At 42.5% G+C, this 18,522-nt stretch overlaps 1 protein-coding gene across 1 annotated transcript in view; it reads left to right on the top strand.

The window, feature by feature from the left end:
- Positions 1–59: 59 nt before the first annotated feature.
- OSTF1 (osteoclast stimulating factor 1) overlaps positions 60–18,522 on the top strand; it is a 51,787-nt gene continuing 33,324 nt past the window's right edge. Inside the window, exon 1 of the mRNA XM_024555569.3 lies at positions 60–265. Coding sequence (XP_024411337.2) covers positions 232–265 — 34 coding nt within the window. The 5' untranslated portion in view covers positions 60–231. The remainder of the gene's footprint in view (positions 266–18,522) is intronic.

Here is an 18,522-nt window from a genome sequence, read left to right as displayed (position 1 = left end):
GGCTCTGGCAGCTGCGGGGAGGGGCGGGGAGGGGCGGGGCGGGGCGGGGACTGCGCGGAGCCTCTCGGCCTGCGTCCGCCGGTTGGAGTGAAGGGTGGGCGCAGGTCCTTGAACGCGCACTACTGCGGAACCGACAAAAAGAAACTTTGGGGTGCCGGGGGCGTCGGCTGCCGGGGCGTTCGGTTGGCTTTTCGTTCGTGGTCTTTAGTATCAGCTGCACCAGGAAGCGAGATGTCGAAGCCGCCACCCAAACCGGTCAAACCAGGTAAGGGAGGTGCTTGTTGAATCCCCTGACCGCCTCGGTGCCCTGCGCTTCCTCTGCCACTTGGCAGGGCAGACCTGGCACGTACCGGCCCCGAGCCTCGCTTTTGAGATCCAACCCACCGGGATGGGAGTTCTTAGCTGTGTTGCGTTCTCTAAAGGGGAGGGGATCGGTTTGGATAGCAAGAGGACTTCGAGGATTTTTAAAACGTTTATTTTTAAAGAGGAATCGCCCTCGGTTTTCAACATGACATTCGCCAACTCTCAGGCGGGTGTGATGGCTACATCCCATTGAAGCATTCCTGGTAGACAGGGCCATTGATCTCCCTTTAAAAAAGAAATTAAATAAATATCCTGAAATGGCCTTGTAGCCACTTCCCTTTTATTTTTTCTTCAGTGTGTGTCACTGTCAAGTTAGAGTTCTTGACCGGCCAGAGCGAACGGGAAGTGCGCTGCTTGCAGGGTGGGGTGGGTGAGCGAGTCTCCTTTGGGACTTTTGAGAGGAACAGCGTTTGAAATTGACTTCGGGATCTTGGGGAAAACATTTAGAAGACTGTATTCCGGTTCATGGCTGGAACAATCCAAGCTGCGGCAATCTCAGCTATTACTATTCGGAAGTGTCAGTTTATCATGCAATGCAAGTCCTGTGCCTCCGCTCTCCCAGTGAATTTGGCCTGCTAAACAGGAGAGGGCGAGATAACTAAGTTCCTCAAAGTCGTTTTCTTGGCCGATAGTCCTGGTTTATTTTTGTCCATATTTGTAGACTATTTTCTGCGATAGGGAGAAAAGAGATTTTAAAAGGGAGTGATGTATTTCAGCTCAATACTGTGTAACAAACTCCTACATTCATTTGATAGGTAATTACGGGAAACGTAAGAAATAGAAAATAAATAGCTCTGACATACTGTCAGGTTTTTTTCCCTTTAAATCTCATGTAACTTTATCGTAGCACAGGCTGAAATTTATCCATTTACGTTACATTTCAAAGTAACCCAGGTTGCACGGCATGGAGTTTCAGTGATTAATTTCTTTTCATTATTTTTCTACACGTTAATCGAGCACTACAACTGGTATGATTATTCAGTTTTTTTCTTTCCCCTCATACATTGTTAGATTCAAGTCATTTTATTTGAAAATCATGTACATACTCACATACATGAAATAGTGATTCACTGAAGGCTTAAATTTTGGTGGGCTGGTGTCAAGGGACTTTGGCTCTGCTCTGAGCAAAGATGGGGCTTGGCTAGAATTGGGCCCTGTAGTTCTTTAGATGTGGAATCTGAAGAGGAATTTGCATTTTAAGTAAATATGTAGGAGGTGGCAGATTTCTAAACTCGGAAGTAAATCAGGACCTCAAGCATCCAATAAAGCAGAGTTGTCCTTTTATAGCTAAATAAAGTACTGTACTTTATGTTAAAGAATATCCTGAGAAGCTTATTCATGAGGTTTGGCTCTCTCTAGACATTGTGTGTCTTTGTTGTAGCTGGAGGGACATCGACAGCTATGTGTATGTGTGTGTGTATAAGCGTGTACATGAGTACTAATGCACACACAGGTGTGGTTTAGGAATCATAGTGTTAACAGTTGGGAATAACCTCCCAGGAACTGTTTGCATTGTCTAACACTTTTACTTTCTCCTCTTTCGCAAACCAGAATGCAAATGGTTGAAAATGACTACTGTTTAGAGAGAGCTTGAACTCCACACTCATTTATAAATGACATCCAAACTCAAATAAGGTCACCATAGAAATTGGTCTGTTAGTTTCCAATGTACAGTAAGAAATATTACTTTCAACCAGACTTGAAACTTTGTGTGGCCTGGCTTAATTGAAAACAGAATTGTCCTATTATAGTACTGGCCCACATTTACTGTGTGCCAGGCACTGATCTAATCACCTTGAATGTTTTAACTCATTTACTTCTTACAACAACCCTATGAGCTAAGTACTATTATTGTTTCCATTGCACAGTTGGGGAATGAAGGCAAAGCACAAAAAGATTTAAGTAGCTTGCTCTAGGTCAGTAGCTGAATGAGGAGGAGCAAGCTGGATTAGAACCCAGGTAGTTTGGCTCCAGTATCTGGGCTCTTAACTGTAGTGCTATTCTACCTTACAAGTGCACCATTCATAGAATGGTCATGTGTATTTTAGAGTTTGTGGCCAGGAAGTGGAAAGGAAAGTGCCTCTGGTACTCCATCAGACTTTCTTGTTGCAAGTGCACATGAAAGTCATCCCCCTGGTTGGTAGCAGCAAGGAGAGGTGCTGAGCTTTAACTCTTGTCTTGCAGGTCAGCTAAATGGGTGAAAATGTCTGAAGCAAGCTTGGACTTGGGGATGGGGAGGTGTATTTAATTTTTGGTTTCTTGACTTGTTTATACTCTACCTCACCCCAAATGAGAGTGAGAAAAGAGAGAGAGCAGGGAGGGGAGAGCAGTAAGAGGAAACCAGTGGAAAAGTTAGCTTTCAGATCCTGCAGCTTTTCAGATCCTGTAGATTGGCTGTCAGCTACAAGCAGAGAGGTAAGAGATCAATTACAAGATTCCTAGTATTCATAAAATTAAAATGTATTACTTGCTCTGAGAGGAGTTGTTTTAATGGCACTGAGATCGGAGATGAACTCCTCGCCATGGTTCTCTTAAAGTGTTGGGGTGGACTGGACATCTCTACGAGACACACAAGGTGGTCCCTATAGCTTCCTGTGAAGCAAGATCCTGGCAGAGCATCAGGGCTCAGTTCATAGGCAGTGCTGAAGGGAGGGCAGCTAGGCAAGGGAGGACGTATTGGAAGATTTTAGTAGCAAGGAACATTAAGCTCTAATGGCCCAATAATGTATTGGGCTGGCCAAAAGTTCATTCTATTTCTAAGTAAAAATAAAAGACACATTTTCACTTTCACCAATAACTTTATTGAACAACATATTCACTGTTTTGTTCCACTACCTTCTGCCATCTTTCAGGCAACTTCACAATTCTCTCTTCCCAAAGCTTTTTATCTTTTGGAGCAAAGAACTATTCCAGGTGCCTTTTGCAGTCTTCCAGGGAATTGAAATTTTTCCCATTAAGAGAATTCTGTAAAGATTGAAATAAATGGAAATCTGTAGGTGCAGTGGCTGGTGAATATGGTGCATGAATCAGAACTTCCCAGCCAAGCTGTAACAGTTTTTGCCTGGTCATGAAAGAAACATGTCGTCTTGTGTTATCCTAATGGAAGAGTATGCATTTTCTGTTGACTAATTCCGGATGCTTTTTGTCCAGTGCTGCTTTCAGTTGGTCTAATTGGGAGCAGTACTTGTTGGAATTAATCATTTCGTCTTCCAGAAGGAGCTCATAATCGAGGACTCCTTTCCAATCTCACCATAAACACAACATCACCTTCTTTGGATGGAGACTGGCCTTTGGTGTGGTTGGTGGTGGTTCATTTTGCTTGCCCCATCTCTTCTGTTTCACATTATTGTAAAATATCCATTTCTCATCCTCCATCACAATTTGTTTTAAAAACAGAACATTTTCTTTACGTTTAAGTAGAGAATCACATGCAGAAATACAGGTAAGAAGGTTTTTTCCCTGCTTATGTAGAACCCAAACATCAAAGTGATTAACATAACCAAGCTGGAGCAAATAATTCTCAACACTCGATTTGGGTATTTTGAGTATGGCAGCTGCTCCCACGTAGTATTATGTTGATTGTTCTCAGTTAATGTCTCTATTTGGTTGCTATCAACTTCAACTGGTCTGCCTGACTGTGGAGATCGTTCAATGAGAAGTCTCCAGCACGAAACTTCGCAAACCACTTTTGACACTTTAGATCAGTCACAGCACCTTCTCCATATACTGCACAAATCTTTTTTTGCATTTCAGTTGTGTTTTTACATTTCTTGAAATAACAAAGCACAATATGCCAAAAATGCTGCTTATTTTCTTCCATCTTCAATTTTAAAATGGCTACACAAAAACTCACCAATTTTGAGAGGTGTGTGTGTTTTTTTAAATGCATGCTGATGTGACAGCTGTCCCAATACAATCTAGCAAAATTGCGTTGGATGACATTAAAGACAACAAAGTGCTACTAGAGACATCTTACAGAAAAAGAAAACCAAAACGAACAAACCTTTTGGCCCAGCCGATATGTATCGGGGTGATTGGCAATACCCCTGAAGGGGGCCGTTTTGGAAAGGAGACTGGCCAGACAAGTGCTGGTCAGCTGCTTGTGGGAAAGTCCTGCCACTTAATTTCTTTTTGCAATTCCTTAATTTCCTTCCTGAGGTTATACCAGGGGTCACCTTGTTTGGGATTTTGGCCACAATCTAAATTCTTTTGCTAAGAACACTTCTTAAAACATGTAGCTTATATTTTATGCCCTGTGCTAGATACTGGGGCCCCAAAGAACAACAAAACAGGTTTTCATTTATGAGGGTCTTGAGTCTAATGGGGGAGATTTATGTATCTACAGATTAATTTTAGGTTGTTTCACATCTACAATGGGATGGCTGATCTTGTCCATTTTGTTTAAAAACTTGTAGTTAAAAATGAAAGTAATATTTTTGTGATAGAAAATTTAGAAAATACAGTACAGGAAAATAGTAAATATGTAACTAAAACTATAAAAACCATCTCTAGTTATCATCTGGCAATAACCACTGTTTTTTTCTCAGATTTTTTTCTTCTTCTTCAAATCCATTTCATTCAAAAAAGAAAATACAAACAGTTGCACCCCCCTTCCCCCAGCCCACTGCCCCCACTGCTGAACAGTGTCAGTTTCCGTTTTAGGTGCCTTGCCGGTAGTTGGCATACTGGTATGTTTCCTGCAGTCTCTATAATATCTCCTATGCTCTGCTTGAAAAATCAATTCTGCTGCATTGTAACCTTTCCTTGTTTACTGCCCCCACCTCCCGCCCCCACTATAAGGTCACCTTTGGCTCTTCAAGGTCTGTTCTCAAAACTCTCCCTTCTGATTGTTAGATGTGTCAATAATGGTACTCTATCTGCTGGAATGCGTCACAGATTTGTGGTTCAGCTCAGACCTTAGGGGACCCTCCTTACTCTCTACTGAACCAGCCTAGCCTCTCCATGTTATACCGGACAGCACTTCTGTAGCTTTCCGCCACCCTCTGAAGCCTTGCAGTTAAGTTAGTGTGAGCCTGTCTGGCTGTTTGGAGTGTAGAAAACACCTTATGTTCGCACAAAGACATTTTTTTAAAAGGAGACTTAATTTTGAGTCTTATGTAAAATGGGCCAAAGGATATGTTGAATGAGATGTGAACTAGAATCACTGCTTTTGAAGCAGGTGTGATGATACTCCACTGTAGTTTGAAGTCTGATGTCTGACCTTGACCACTTCTTCTAAATGGCTTATTGATTTTGATGGTGGAAGTAAAGCAGCATAAATATTTCACAGGTCTTGTGAAAATAAATTCATGGGACTTTGAAGAAGCAAATGTCAATGTTTTGGGTTCTTTTGTATCCTCAGTAAAAACAACTTCAAAAATGTCACACATACGCTGCTTATATAACACCTTTGATAGGTAGAAGGTCTTCCTCTAAAGCGATCTGAACTTTTTGTGTAATTTTTTCCCTCTCAGTAAATGAATTAGTCAGAGGTGCTCCATTTATAAAGGTTGAGAAACAATCTTGAAAATTACTGGATGATGATGATGGTGATGATGAGGACAGTTAACATTTATTTGGCCTTAAGTGTCAGGAACTGTGCCAAGAATTCTAAATGCTCCATCTCATTTGTTTATTTTAACTTCCCTAAAAGGTAGATTCTAATGTCCTCATTTCATGGGTGAAGTAGGACTTTGAGGGCGAGAAAACTCCCTGAGGTCTCAAAGCTAGGAAGTGGTTTGTTTGACCTAGGAATGGAACACGTTTTGCCCAGAGAAGCCTCTGATGGTTCTGTTGGTTGGACGGGCTTTTGTTGGGCAGCCACCTTTATCAACTGTGCAGTGGTATTTTTTGCATTTACTTTGTATAACTCCCTTCTTTCAACAGGTCTGTATTAGACTATTAGATACTTTTCGAGAGTAATCTTTTATTTCTTTGTAACTGCATAGCAACTAAACTTTTTATGCATGACAGACACATAAAAAGTCTTGATACATAATCAAGTCTTTGGAAGAAGGTGAGGGAGACTGTGTTTGGGTATGTCGTGTAGCTTCACTATAAAGTAGCAAAGGCTGGAGGCACTGTCAGCAGTACTCTGGGACATAGTGGTGTCCCCTCCCTTTTGTTTTTACATTCCCACTGCTTGACTTCAGTGTCACTAGTCACTAGCATTTCTGACACATTTCTGTTAAGGGAGGAAAAATCTTTTCTTTTAGCCTCCTAGGTTCTATGTCTGGGTTCTGTGAATTAAACTGACGAACAGATTAACCGGAGAAGAAGGCATACAAATTTAATTGATGTTTTTAATTTTGTCTGTACAGGGGATATACGGAAAATGTGGAAACCCAAAGGAGTGGTTAGAATCGGAAGTTTACACATCATTTTAACAAAGGGTGATGAAGTGTGGAGAAGTGACGAGACAAAGAGCAGGAGGGTGGGGCTTCGAGGGGAGTGAATTGTGGGAAGGTAAATATATAGGGAACCGAATGGAAGATAAGGGTTATTTTAGTGAGGTTTGTTTATGCAGACTCATCTGGGTGCCATTTCCATCTCCAGTGATAAGGGCTGTTTTCCTCTTTCCCGTGTGGGGGACATGTTGGGAGGGCACCTCCACGAGGGGAGTTTATGCTCTGCTTTTAGGAAAATGGGGGAGGATGAAGACTTCTTCCTGTCTCTGCTTCTTCTCAATTACCTTCAGCTCAAGGTAATCCTTATGCCAAAGTGGCATACTTTGGGGCGGCAGATTTTTACCCCCTTTACCTCATACCTCATGTGCAATGAAAACCATTGACAAAGTTGTCCTCCCTTGTTTAATGCCCGGGGGAGAACAATACACCAGAGAGACAGAGAGGGGGAGAGAGACTGACAAACACACACACACACACACACACACACTCTTCCAGTGGGCTGATGTGAGCTGTTACGTCAAGATTCTGTATAAATTTGTCAATCATATCTCAATAAAGCTGGAGGGTAAAGTTTCTCTGTCAAACAAATTAAAGAAGTTTAGGGGGAAATTTTCAGATATCAGTATAAAGAGAGTTTCCTGGTTCTTTCCAACAACCACATGGCATTCTATGGTATTTATTTAACCACAGCCATGTTAGTGAGCATTTAGACCGTTTTCACTCTTTTGTTATAACAGTGTTATAACAAAAGAGAAAGTCACGACAGTAGGGGATTGTTGTATTTGAAGACACGTGCCTTGTCATTTTCACAGATGTTTCCAAAATGCTCTCCAAAGAGGTGTCACCAGCTGACCTTCCTACGAAAAATGTGTGAGCTTGCCTTAAACAGAAAAATTACAAGCATGTCATAGGAGATATTATCACAATGTGACCAGAGAGCTGGGCAGCACAAGGCAAGGAGCTTGAGGAAGCCGAGAACGTGTCACAGAAGAGGGGAAATTTAAGCAGTGTCTTGAATGCTGAGTAAGAGTTTGGTAGGCAAAAAGGGGGGGAAGTCGTTTTACTTGGGCAGAAATGAATAACTCAATATATCCTCCTGTCCACGTTCGCCCGACTGCACAGGGGCTGAGCGTCTCTCAGGAAGCCAGGGAGACGGACTGTGCACAGGTGGAACTGTGGGCTGGAGAAATTTTTTCCGAATTAAAGAGAAAGCCATTTGTCTGGTGTAGCAGCCAATGGAAAACAAGAACTAGTTCCACACAGGAATTGAGAATTTAAATGTCGGCATATCAGTCCTCTGCATGTCTGTATGTCTGTCAGAGTGTCGACAATAGCTGTGGGTGTTAAGTTTGCAGCCCTGGGTGAAAGAGGGTCACAGATTTAAATCACTTAAACAAGTCACCCTTGGGACTACTGTACCCACCTCCTTTTGTTCATTCTTGCCAATAATTCCCCACTTGATGCTTGAGCCACTGTAGAATTTTTAGAAAATCACGAGGCAAATTCCTCAACTTACTCTTGGTTTAAGAGTTGAGGGAGAGTTTTGTATTTGTTTATTTTGATTAGCACAGGAATTTAAAGCTCATTAGCATCCTGTAGAACTTGATAAGTTACTTGGGTTTTATATTCCTGGGACCAAAGAATATACTCAGTGTGGTTCTTTCCCAGTTTCAGTGCTCCTGATTTCCAGGGAGCCTGAATGCAATCTGAATTCAAATTAAAGAAGGCTCTAGGGACCAACTCAGTTCATACTGCTACAGCGGCTGCCTCGGGCCTTTTAGCAGGATCTGAAGGCAGCTCTAGGGAGTTAGTCTTTCTTGGCAGCCCCACACTGCAGGGATTTTGCTTGGTTCTGAGAAACTTACGGGTTCTATTTCGGGATTCCCTCCCTCATCTAGGGGGAAAGGCTTGACTCAACTTACTTGCGTGAGACAAAGAAACGACTTCCACGGGAGAGTGTTCTGGGGTGGCTGTGTCTTCTGTGAACTTCCTGACTCAGTCCATACCTGGGGGAAGGACACCTCCAATTTCAGTCTCTCTCAGCACGGGTGAGGGTGGCTAGGCTGAGAGAAGCCCCTGTAGCCTGTTGGCACGGTTAACAGATACTCAGACTCCAGACTGAGAAGTGTCCACAAAGTCTCATATTTCCTTGCTTGAGAACCAGATTCCAAATGACTCAAACTGTTGCCTACCTGGGTTTACAGGGTATTCTGCTTCCGGGGCCTGTTGTTTCGATGAGTCAGTGCAAGTTTGTTAACAGTAGCCCTGGGAGGACTTAAACTGCAGGTATTCTCACTGGTTTTTCAGACGAGGAAACTGCCTGTGAAATGTTACAACAGAAACCATTCCCTCCAAAGTTTCTTTTCTGAATGGTGTGCCAAGTTTGAGATTGTTTTCTGCCTTATTTTTCTGTTGAGGAATAAATCCTTCTCTTTCATTTCTTTGCGCCCAGGTTCTAAATCTAAGTCACCCAAGCAGCTGCCAACAAGAACCAGGGCCTGTGTTAAGTTGAAATGTGAAGTAGGAGTCACCACTTACGGGGACTGGCCACATTCTCTTTCAGGGCACCTGTCCCAGCCACAGGGCTGCTTCTAATCTTTGCCTAACTCCTTCCCACTCTCGAGGACTAATTGTATACCCAAATACTGGGGCTCTAAAGGGTCCCTGGGATTTGACACTGGCTTGGGAGGAGCTCTTTTCTCCACAATGGGCTCCCGCCCACTTCCAGATTCTTGGTCGGTACTAAGTCTCTCTCATGTCTTGGTGTGTGTCGTGGCACTGCCTTGTTGACTGGCCCTGGGACGGCAGCTGCTTGGTCTGTCCTGAACCCTTGTCATCGGCCTGCTATTCTCCTGCTTGGATGCATTCCCCATATCATTTTATCATCTACACCTTTGGCTCATATACCTGTGCCTTTTGGATGTACTATGACCCTAAGATTGGCCTGGGCCTGTGGCTACTGTTGGGTGGATTTCCCCTAGACGCTCTTGCTTCTTCAGGCATAACCTTAGGCATACCTGCCCATCATAGCCAGTTGGTGTTTGAACTCTGATTATGGTACCTCAGGGACCAGGGCCACATGCCCAGAGAGCCTTACAACAGTATCTCGGTCAGGACTGGCCTGGCTGTCTGCTGACATCATTTGGAACTTGGTTTCCCCTTAATCTCAATTCCACAGGACTCTGAGAAGGAACTAACTCACTGCTTCACATCCGAGGAACAAATCCACCTTCCGTGTCAAACCAGTCATTGACTTATCATAGTCCCCTTCCCAAAGGTGCTTACATTAAAAAATAAGATAAGCTAAAAACAAGCTTCCCGGAAGAAATTCCAATTTTTATTCAATTGAACTACATAGTAGTACCCCTTATCCACAGTTTTGCTTTCCATGCTTTCAGTTACCCACAGTCTGAAAACATTAAATGGAAAATTCCAGAAATAATTCATAAGTTAGTAATTGTGAATGGTTCTGAGTAACATGATGAAATCTCATGCTGTCTCCCGCCCGATGTGAATCATCCCTTTTTCTGGTGTAGCCACGGTGTGATACTACCCACCTGTTAGTCACACTGTAGCCACCTCAGTTACCGGCTCGCCTGTCTCAGCATCATAGTGCTCTGTTCGAGTAACCCTTATTTTACTTACTGATGGCCCCAAAGCACGAGAGTAATGATGCTGGCAATTTGGGTATGCCAAAGACCAGTGCTTCCTTTAAGTGAAAAGGTATGTATTTGTAGGGAAAAAATAGTATATATAGGATTTGGTACTCTATGGTTTTAGGTATCCACGGGGGGTCTTGGAACATCTCCCCCATGGGTAAGAGGGACAACTGCACTCTTTAGTTGGACTTTAAAGACGGGATGATCAAGTGGATATTCTAGGGACTAAGCTTTGATTTGGAGGAGGAGGCGGAATACAGTAATGGGAAATAAACATTTGCTTTAGGGTGAAATTCTGGCCTCAATTTTTAAATTAACTTGCTAGGGCACCTTGATAAGTCCCAGGCTACTCTGGGCCTGTTTCTTACTTGATTCTAAATCCGATTCTGAATTTTCATTGCCTTAGACTGGTGTTTCAAGCAACTCCCCAAATTTCTGTATAATTTCATCATGTGCATCCTGTAGAACCCTGCGACATTTTTGATACCCATCTTCCTGCCACTCCCAATGCTCAGGGTCATGTGAGTGCAGACGTGCAGAGGAATTAAATACCTCACGGGCTTTTCATAAGTCCAGATTTCCATGGTAAAGCAGGGTGAGAGGGGAAAGGTTGGGAAGAGGATGTAATGTATTCATAATCAGGTCTGATCGGGTTTCACCTGGGCTCTGGCTGGATAGGGCAGTGGAGGGTTTCGTTTGTGTTTTTGTGCAGTAGCCGCCTAGAGGAAGAGGACATCGGGGTGGCGCGGCCCTGCAGAACTGTGTCTGGACCGCATGTGCACAGCCAAGGAGACCCTTGCAAAAGGTGGTCATTCAGAATGGCCTGAAACATGGAGGGCTTTTATGTTTAGAAAATGTATAAAGTTAGTTATAACTCGATAACATTAACTCCATGGGTCTGAGATCTAAGAATATATCTTTAGCTAGTGCTTAGAAATTAACTCTGTGCAAAATATTTTTCAGAATCCTCCTTTCTCTGACATTTTTTTCCTGTCTTTTTTGGAGGTAACAGTTTTAAGCTTTAGAAATTTCCGTATTTTGTTCCAGGGAGGAAGGTTTTCAATGCCTCTGTCTGGAAGAGGAACAACAATTCTTCCTCTAAAAAAATTGCTCTCAGCCCACCCGTCGCTCTGTCAGTTAACATAGTTCTTACATAAGAAACCAAAAGCCTGTTTTGTTTTTTTTTTAGGGAAATAACATATTTATATACATATTACAGGGATCAGTACATAAAATTGTACTGATGGGTACAAGTTTTATTGCTAAAACTTTCGAACGTAAACCAAAAAAATCATGTTTGTAGTTGAAAACTATGATAGTGTCCTTGAGTATTAATTTTCCACTGAATATATTTAAGGCCCTAAAGAACTGCAGTTTGTTAGGATAGGTGATGAGAGCAGACAGGTTTCTTATGCTGCTGGACAGGGACGACCAAAGGAGGGCGAATTCCTGGTAATCATTCAAGCCTGCAGTTCAGGCAGCACGGCGTGCTGGTGGGAGGCCACTGCCCGAGAGAGAGCGGGGAGTTTCCCCTCTTCTGTCCCTGCGGGCAGAGAGGTTATTTTCTCTGCCAACCCATCCACATCGTAAACTGCACATAGTTCTGCAGGCCCAAGGGTCTGGCGGGTTTGGGAGGGACCGGGGCAATTCTTAGAAGTTTAAGGGCAAATTCTAATGTCTCAATCCCCTGTCTTTCCCTGCCTCATGACCCCATTACATAAAGGTAAATGATCTTCTCAGTATCCATTAATGAAAAAGAGTTAAAATTCATGAGCAACTTGAAGCCTCAGGGATGGGTGTGAAAGGTGCCTTGGGCCTGGAGTAGCTAAAGATAAGCACTGAATCTAGGTATGTGACCTTCAGCTATGTCCAGGCCTTGAGTGGAGGGGACATTTTCAAAAGAGTGGTCCTGTCACTCTATTTTAATTGCAGCCCAGCCCCATTTTGTTTGCCCTTGTCATTTTCTGGGGAAATTCTAGGGACTTCTCTATTATTATTCAGGGACTTTATTCTCTTGGGCCACTCTTCCCTCTCCCAAAAGCTGATCTGGTTTGGGAAAATCCCTGAACATTTCTTTCACCTTTTCTGGGAGTCACTTGGACTCTGTGGGAGAGGAACCAACTTTCCTCTATCATCAAGGTTCTTCTGGCTGGTCTAATTGTCAAATAGACAGGAGACAGATTAGCACGAGAAAATAACCAAATTTAGTACAGACATATGTATGGAAACTCCACATACGTGAGAGAGTCAGAGATCTCGCATGCAGGGGAGTTTATGTAGAAATAGGGATTGAGGTAGAAAGAGGGGTTCTGAGTTAGAGATGAGGTAATGCACCTGGGGGGCTTCAAAGGGTCATCACAGGATGGTAAGAAGGACAGATGTCTAGAACATAGAAGTTTGCCCGGTCATATAGGCAGGTGAAAAGGTTATCGCTGATAAACTCTTATGGGCAAGGCCTCTAATTCAAACTCTTCTAGACACTTAAGGGTGGGGGGGTCAGACTGTCTCCTGAGCCTGTGACTTAGTTACCTTTAGCTAAAAACAATCTGTGTATCACAGAGGCACATCTTGAGGATGACTCGTTCTGGACCCCCACAACTGCTTCGGTCTTTCCAGACCATCCAGACTTCTGCCTAGCCCCCCTTTCTGTAAACAATCTGGACTCTCAGAACCAGGCAAGCTGGAAGAAGGAACTCATCACCTGCCTGCATCTCCTGGGCTGAGCCTTCAGCAAGGTGCCAGGTCTGGCTCCGTAATGGCCTCAGGTGTCATGTCCCACATTTCCAGGGCCACCAGGCAATTCTCACCACTTTCATGGGAGGACCGTGACCCTGAGGAACACGTTATAAACCTTTTGAAGGAGCACTGCTGTGGGACTTGAGAGGGGATGCCATTAGGGGAACAATTTCTCGATTAAAGACAATCGAATAGATGATCTTGGAAGAAATGAATGCCGTAGAAACCAACATGTTGTTGGTTTCCTTATACGTGGCCTTCCGGAATCCACTTTCCTGGGTTTTTTCCTGTTCTAATTTTCTCTATGGACTTTTATGGAGTCTCTTGAATGTGCCACAGAAGCAAATTGCACTCCTTTTCTGAATTGAGAGTCGCTCAGTTTCAGTTATTGCTTATTCGTTGCTCTCTAATTACTGTTTCCTGTTGTGTTTGATAATATTTTTCACACATCCAGAGTTTGTATCATCATCTGAGAGCTCTCATATTAGCTAGAAAGAGTAAAACGCCCTCTGTTACAGATTTAGTCCCTCTGTGTCCATCAGGTGAACTTCGAGTTGCGGGCTTGATTTAACTTAAGCTCAGTTCAGTGTCTCTGGAGATTGTCTTCTTTTTTCCCCTTAGACACAGTGTATATCTTTGTCCTTATATCAACTTTTAAAGGGGGTTCTGCTTTAAATAAAGGAGGTGTTTTTATTATTATCTTGTCTTGCTAGCATATGTGTTTTTTTTAATCCTCACCTGAGGATATGGTTATTGATTTATAGAGAGAGAGAGAAAGAGGGTGGGGGTGGGGAGAGTGAGAGAGAGAAAGAGAGAGAGAAACATCGATGTAATAGGGAAACATCGATTGCCTCCTGGAGGCGCCCCGACTGGAGATCAAACCTGCAACCTAGATGAATGCCCTGACTGGGGATTGAACCGACAACTTTTGGTGTATGGGGTGATGCTGCAACCACCTGAGCAGCCCGGCCAGGGTGCTAGCATGTATTTTTATAGAGGGCTGAGATCAAAGCCATTTTTTTCTTGTTGCAGATTTTCATTTCCAAAGTACATTTGTGATATTCCCAGAAATTGGGCACTCGTGAAGTCTGAAGTTTAAGCTTGTCCATTTATTATTTGCTCAAATTTAAAAATTGTCTTGAAGTAAAACTAATTTCCAAGAGGTTTTTAAAATATATTCTGAGAGTATTTTATTATTGCCAAGAGTATCAGATATCTAAATCTGAAAATTTTTCATTTGGTTTCTTAACACCAGTTATACACACTTGTGCATTAAATGCCTTGGCCTTGTGTTTTTTCAGATTGTAAGTGGTGATACTATCAGAGATAATTACTCCAAGTAAGGATACCTATTTTTGGCGGAGTTCTGTTCAGTTTTGTGAGCGTGTGTAAGTGTGTTTCCTGGTCCCTGATGTGCAATGTATTTCTCAATGTGAGTCTCAGAAATGTTGAGACACCTCTAGCCTATCCGTGCTACGTCCCCAACCTAATCTCTCACCATTTCTCCTACCAGGCTCCAGGCACATTGATCTACTTGGCATTCGCAGACAACCCCTCCTGGCCTCCAGCCCCTCTGTTTACATACTGCTCTGTGTGACGGCCCGCCCTGCCTGCCCCCTGGGAGAGATAACTCCTGTTATGTTTCCAGAATCAAGTAGTGCCACCTCCTATCCAGCTGCACTGGCCTAAGAGTCGCCCCACTGTCTGTGTACCTACATGTCCCCCGTAGGCTTACTCTTGGGAGCTTACTTCAAGGCATTGCAGTGGCTTCTCTCTCCGCTGATTTTGTTTTGGAGGGTGGAAGATCAGGGAGACAAAGAGGACAAAAAAGACACATATTAAAATACTCTGCTGATAAAGTACAAATAACTTAAGTTGTTCCTCAGCATGGTATTAAAAGAGAATATGTTTTCCTGGTTATATATGGGAACTCCTATTCTCTGTAAACGATTTGGAAAATAAAAAAGAGGATAAATATGACTGGCAGTTTTACTGCCCAGAGGTAACTCTTAACATTTTGACGTTTGTTTCCTTCCAGTTTTTCTTCCATGCATGTTTTTGTTTTACATAGCTGATTGTATATATAATATTACCACCAACCGTTTTTACATAACAGTAAAGCATAAGCATATCTCCGTAAAGCTATTTTTTCCTATTCTTGTGGTAGCCTATGCTCCAGCATATATATATATATATGTATATATATATATATGCTGGAATACATATATATATATATATTCACATGTTCATGCATTTCTGTTTTTCAGTAAGTCTGTATTCATTGCTGTTACAGACTGAATGTTGCATTCATATACTGAAGTCCTGACCCACAGTGTGTCGGTGTTTGGAGATGGGGCCTTTGGGAAAGTAATCAGGGTTCGGATAGGTCAGGAGGATGGCACCCTTGCGATGGGATTAGTGGTTTGTTTGTAAGAAGAGGAAGCGAGGTCTCTGTGTGTGCGTGCACGTGTGTGCAGGAGAGGCCATATGAGCACACAGTGAGAAGGGAGCCTTCTGCAAGCCAGGAAGAGACTTACCACCGGAAACTAAGTTGGCTAGCACCTGATCTTGGACCTCCTAGCCTCTAGAACTGTGAGAAATAAATGCGGCTTAGGCCACCGCATCCGTGGTATTTTGTTAAGGCAGACCGAGCTGACTAAAGACATTAGAGAGCTATAGGTTTCAAAAGTGACTACTTAAAACTACATTTAATTCTTTAATAGCCCCTGAGGGATGTAATACTAGATGCTATGCTTTGCGCAAGAAAAGCATTAAGATTTCTGGCATATTATAAATGATAAATTTTCCAGTATCCAGGAATAGGATTTTGATAAGTCTGTTTTGCCAGTATGGATAAAGACACAAGGAGTAAACTCCCAAATAAGGTAAAAAAATGTAGTATTTAATAATAGGTAGCACTTATGGGCACATACACCACCTCAGTCACTGCACTCAGTATTTTAATTTGTTTAGTGTCGATTCAGCCCAGCATACCAGCGTTAAAAGCTCAGATTTTTCTGAGCCACAGCCAGGGCATTCAGAGCATGTGGCCTGGAGCCTGGGCCTGGGTTTCCACCCCATCGCTGCTTAGACCTGAACTAGGTACTTACCCCCTTTAACCTCCGTTTCCTCAGCTGTAAAATAGGGCTAATAAAGTATTTACATCCAGGATTGTTCTGAGGCAAAAAAGAGTGACTTCAGCGTTTTGCATGGTGCACGGCATGTGGTAAGTGTCCCATAAACGTTAGTATAGATGGGTGATTTTGTTTTCAGTTAGAGAGTTTAGTGTAAGGACATTTTCTATCTCAGTCTCGGACGTATAGGCTTATTTTCCCAACCAATCATTTTACATAGATGAGGGCAGGGCCCAAACTGCTTGCGGGGCCTTGGAGAGGCAGATTTGGACCCACAGCTCTTCACACTATGCCATGGTGATGCTGCGGTCTGACTTGTTAGTTACAGAAGAAGGGACCACAGAATAGGAATTGCAGACTTCCTCCATCAAAGGGCCAGAGAGTAAGTATCTTAGGCTCGGTGGGTCACAGATGGGCTCTGTTGCCGCTACTCACTCACCTCTGCCATTGTAGTACAAGAACAGCCATAGCCAGTACCCAGACTTCGGCTGTGTTGCAATAAAACCTTATGGACGCTGCAATTTGAATTTCAGATCATTTTCATGTGTCTTGAAATGCTGTTCTTATTTCCTCCCACCCCAACCATTTACAAATGCAAAACCATTCTTAGCTCCTTATTGCTTTTACAGAAACAGGTATTGCTGTCATGAGCTGGCCCTTGAACTCATCTGAGCCTGTTGCAGAAGGTGACATGACCAATGTAGCATTTTTGTTTGTTTTTCTTTAGTTAAACTCCAAGGATGGAAATAAAGACTTTTCTTCTGTTTATCCCTGGAGTTTCCTCAAACTTCATATTCGGATGAAATCTCTTTGGGGCACTTGTCCCATCACTAATTTTTAACCAGTCATATCACAGTTGACAGTGAACATGTCATTCAAAATTTTGAACCCTGCTTTTTGGACTTTTATACTGTGGAGAAGAAATAAAAATAACAGCAGTTATGACCCCTCGAGATGTAAAAGTAACCGTTTGCCGAAAGTCACTGAAAAGTGTAAGCAAAGGAAAAAGTGGATAAGAAAGGCACACTGTTAATAAACAGAACCCTCTTGTCAGAAAACACACTGGCTACTGTGTTTAATGCGTCTGCCATTCCTGCAGCTGAAAGCAAGACACGTTTCAAATTCTTTAGCTCTTTTTTTTTTGTATTGGATAAAGGGAAGTTGCAGGGAAGAGGTGGTATTAGAGTAAGGAGAGATGGAAATATTATGTTCGTAACTTTTTTTATTAGTTATATCCTTTAAAGGTATATATGCAAATAGAATTCGTTGGATTCATTAGTTAACCCCAGAGTATAAGTATGATGGAAGAAACTTAATCTTTACTTTGGAAACTCTTGGACATCTCTGCGCTCACATGATGATTTTTCTTTGCAAGCATCATAGCTTCTGTGTTGTGTTTTCAAGAGCAGTGGGCTTTCGTGGGATGACATGAAGAGAAATTATGACCAAGAAGCTCATTCTGAGCCAGCCATCTCATTTGCGGGCGTTTGCAGTCCGCAAAGCCCAGGGGAGCCTTGTATTGGCCCAGCAGAGCACAGCTGTTTCCTTTTACCCCAGCAGTTGAATGATGGGCTTGACTCTCCGATACTGTCACAGATTCCTTCTGTTTTGGTTTTGAGCAGAAAGCATCCTTTTTCATCATGCATGTTTAATGAAGTAATTTAAATATACCTAATAGAAATAACATTAACTTTTACTTACCCTGGGAATATTCAGAAGTGACACTTTTTTTTATACACACAGGATGTAAATTAAGAAGTTAATACTTGCTGCATTCTCTTAGACAAATATCAGAAATATATGTATATAGTAAATATTATTTGTTCATGATTGTCCCTTGTTTATATAATTTCCTTCCTTTTCTTTCTTTTCCAAAGCTCTAATGTTGGTTATAAACCATCTGTTTTGGGGGGCAGGGGAGAATATTGTTATTTATATGCTAGCTGAATTTTAAAATTTACAAAGTAGAGGAAACATTATTTATTCTTTAGATTATTTTGCAGTAAATTCCTAATTTGATCAGATAGTCTAGAGCAGTGACTTGCAAACTTCTGTTGACTTTGACCTTCAGCAAGATGGTTTTCTTAACGACCTGGTACACACACACACACACGATTATAGGGGTACACAGGAGTATACCTTAGCCTCAAATTTCTTCCTGAATCTGCTATTTGGCTCTAAATGGTGGAGTGCCTACCTTAGTGTCCTTTTAGGCACACCTAG

This window comes from Desmodus rotundus, chromosome 1 (assembly GCF_022682495.2).
Source record: "Desmodus rotundus isolate HL8 chromosome 1, HLdesRot8A.1, whole genome shotgun sequence".
Lineage (NCBI taxonomy): Eukaryota > Metazoa > Chordata > Mammalia > Chiroptera > Phyllostomidae > Desmodus > Desmodus rotundus.
The sequence above is the reverse complement of the archived record's forward strand: the minus strand, read 5'-3'. Positions and strand labels throughout refer to the sequence as shown.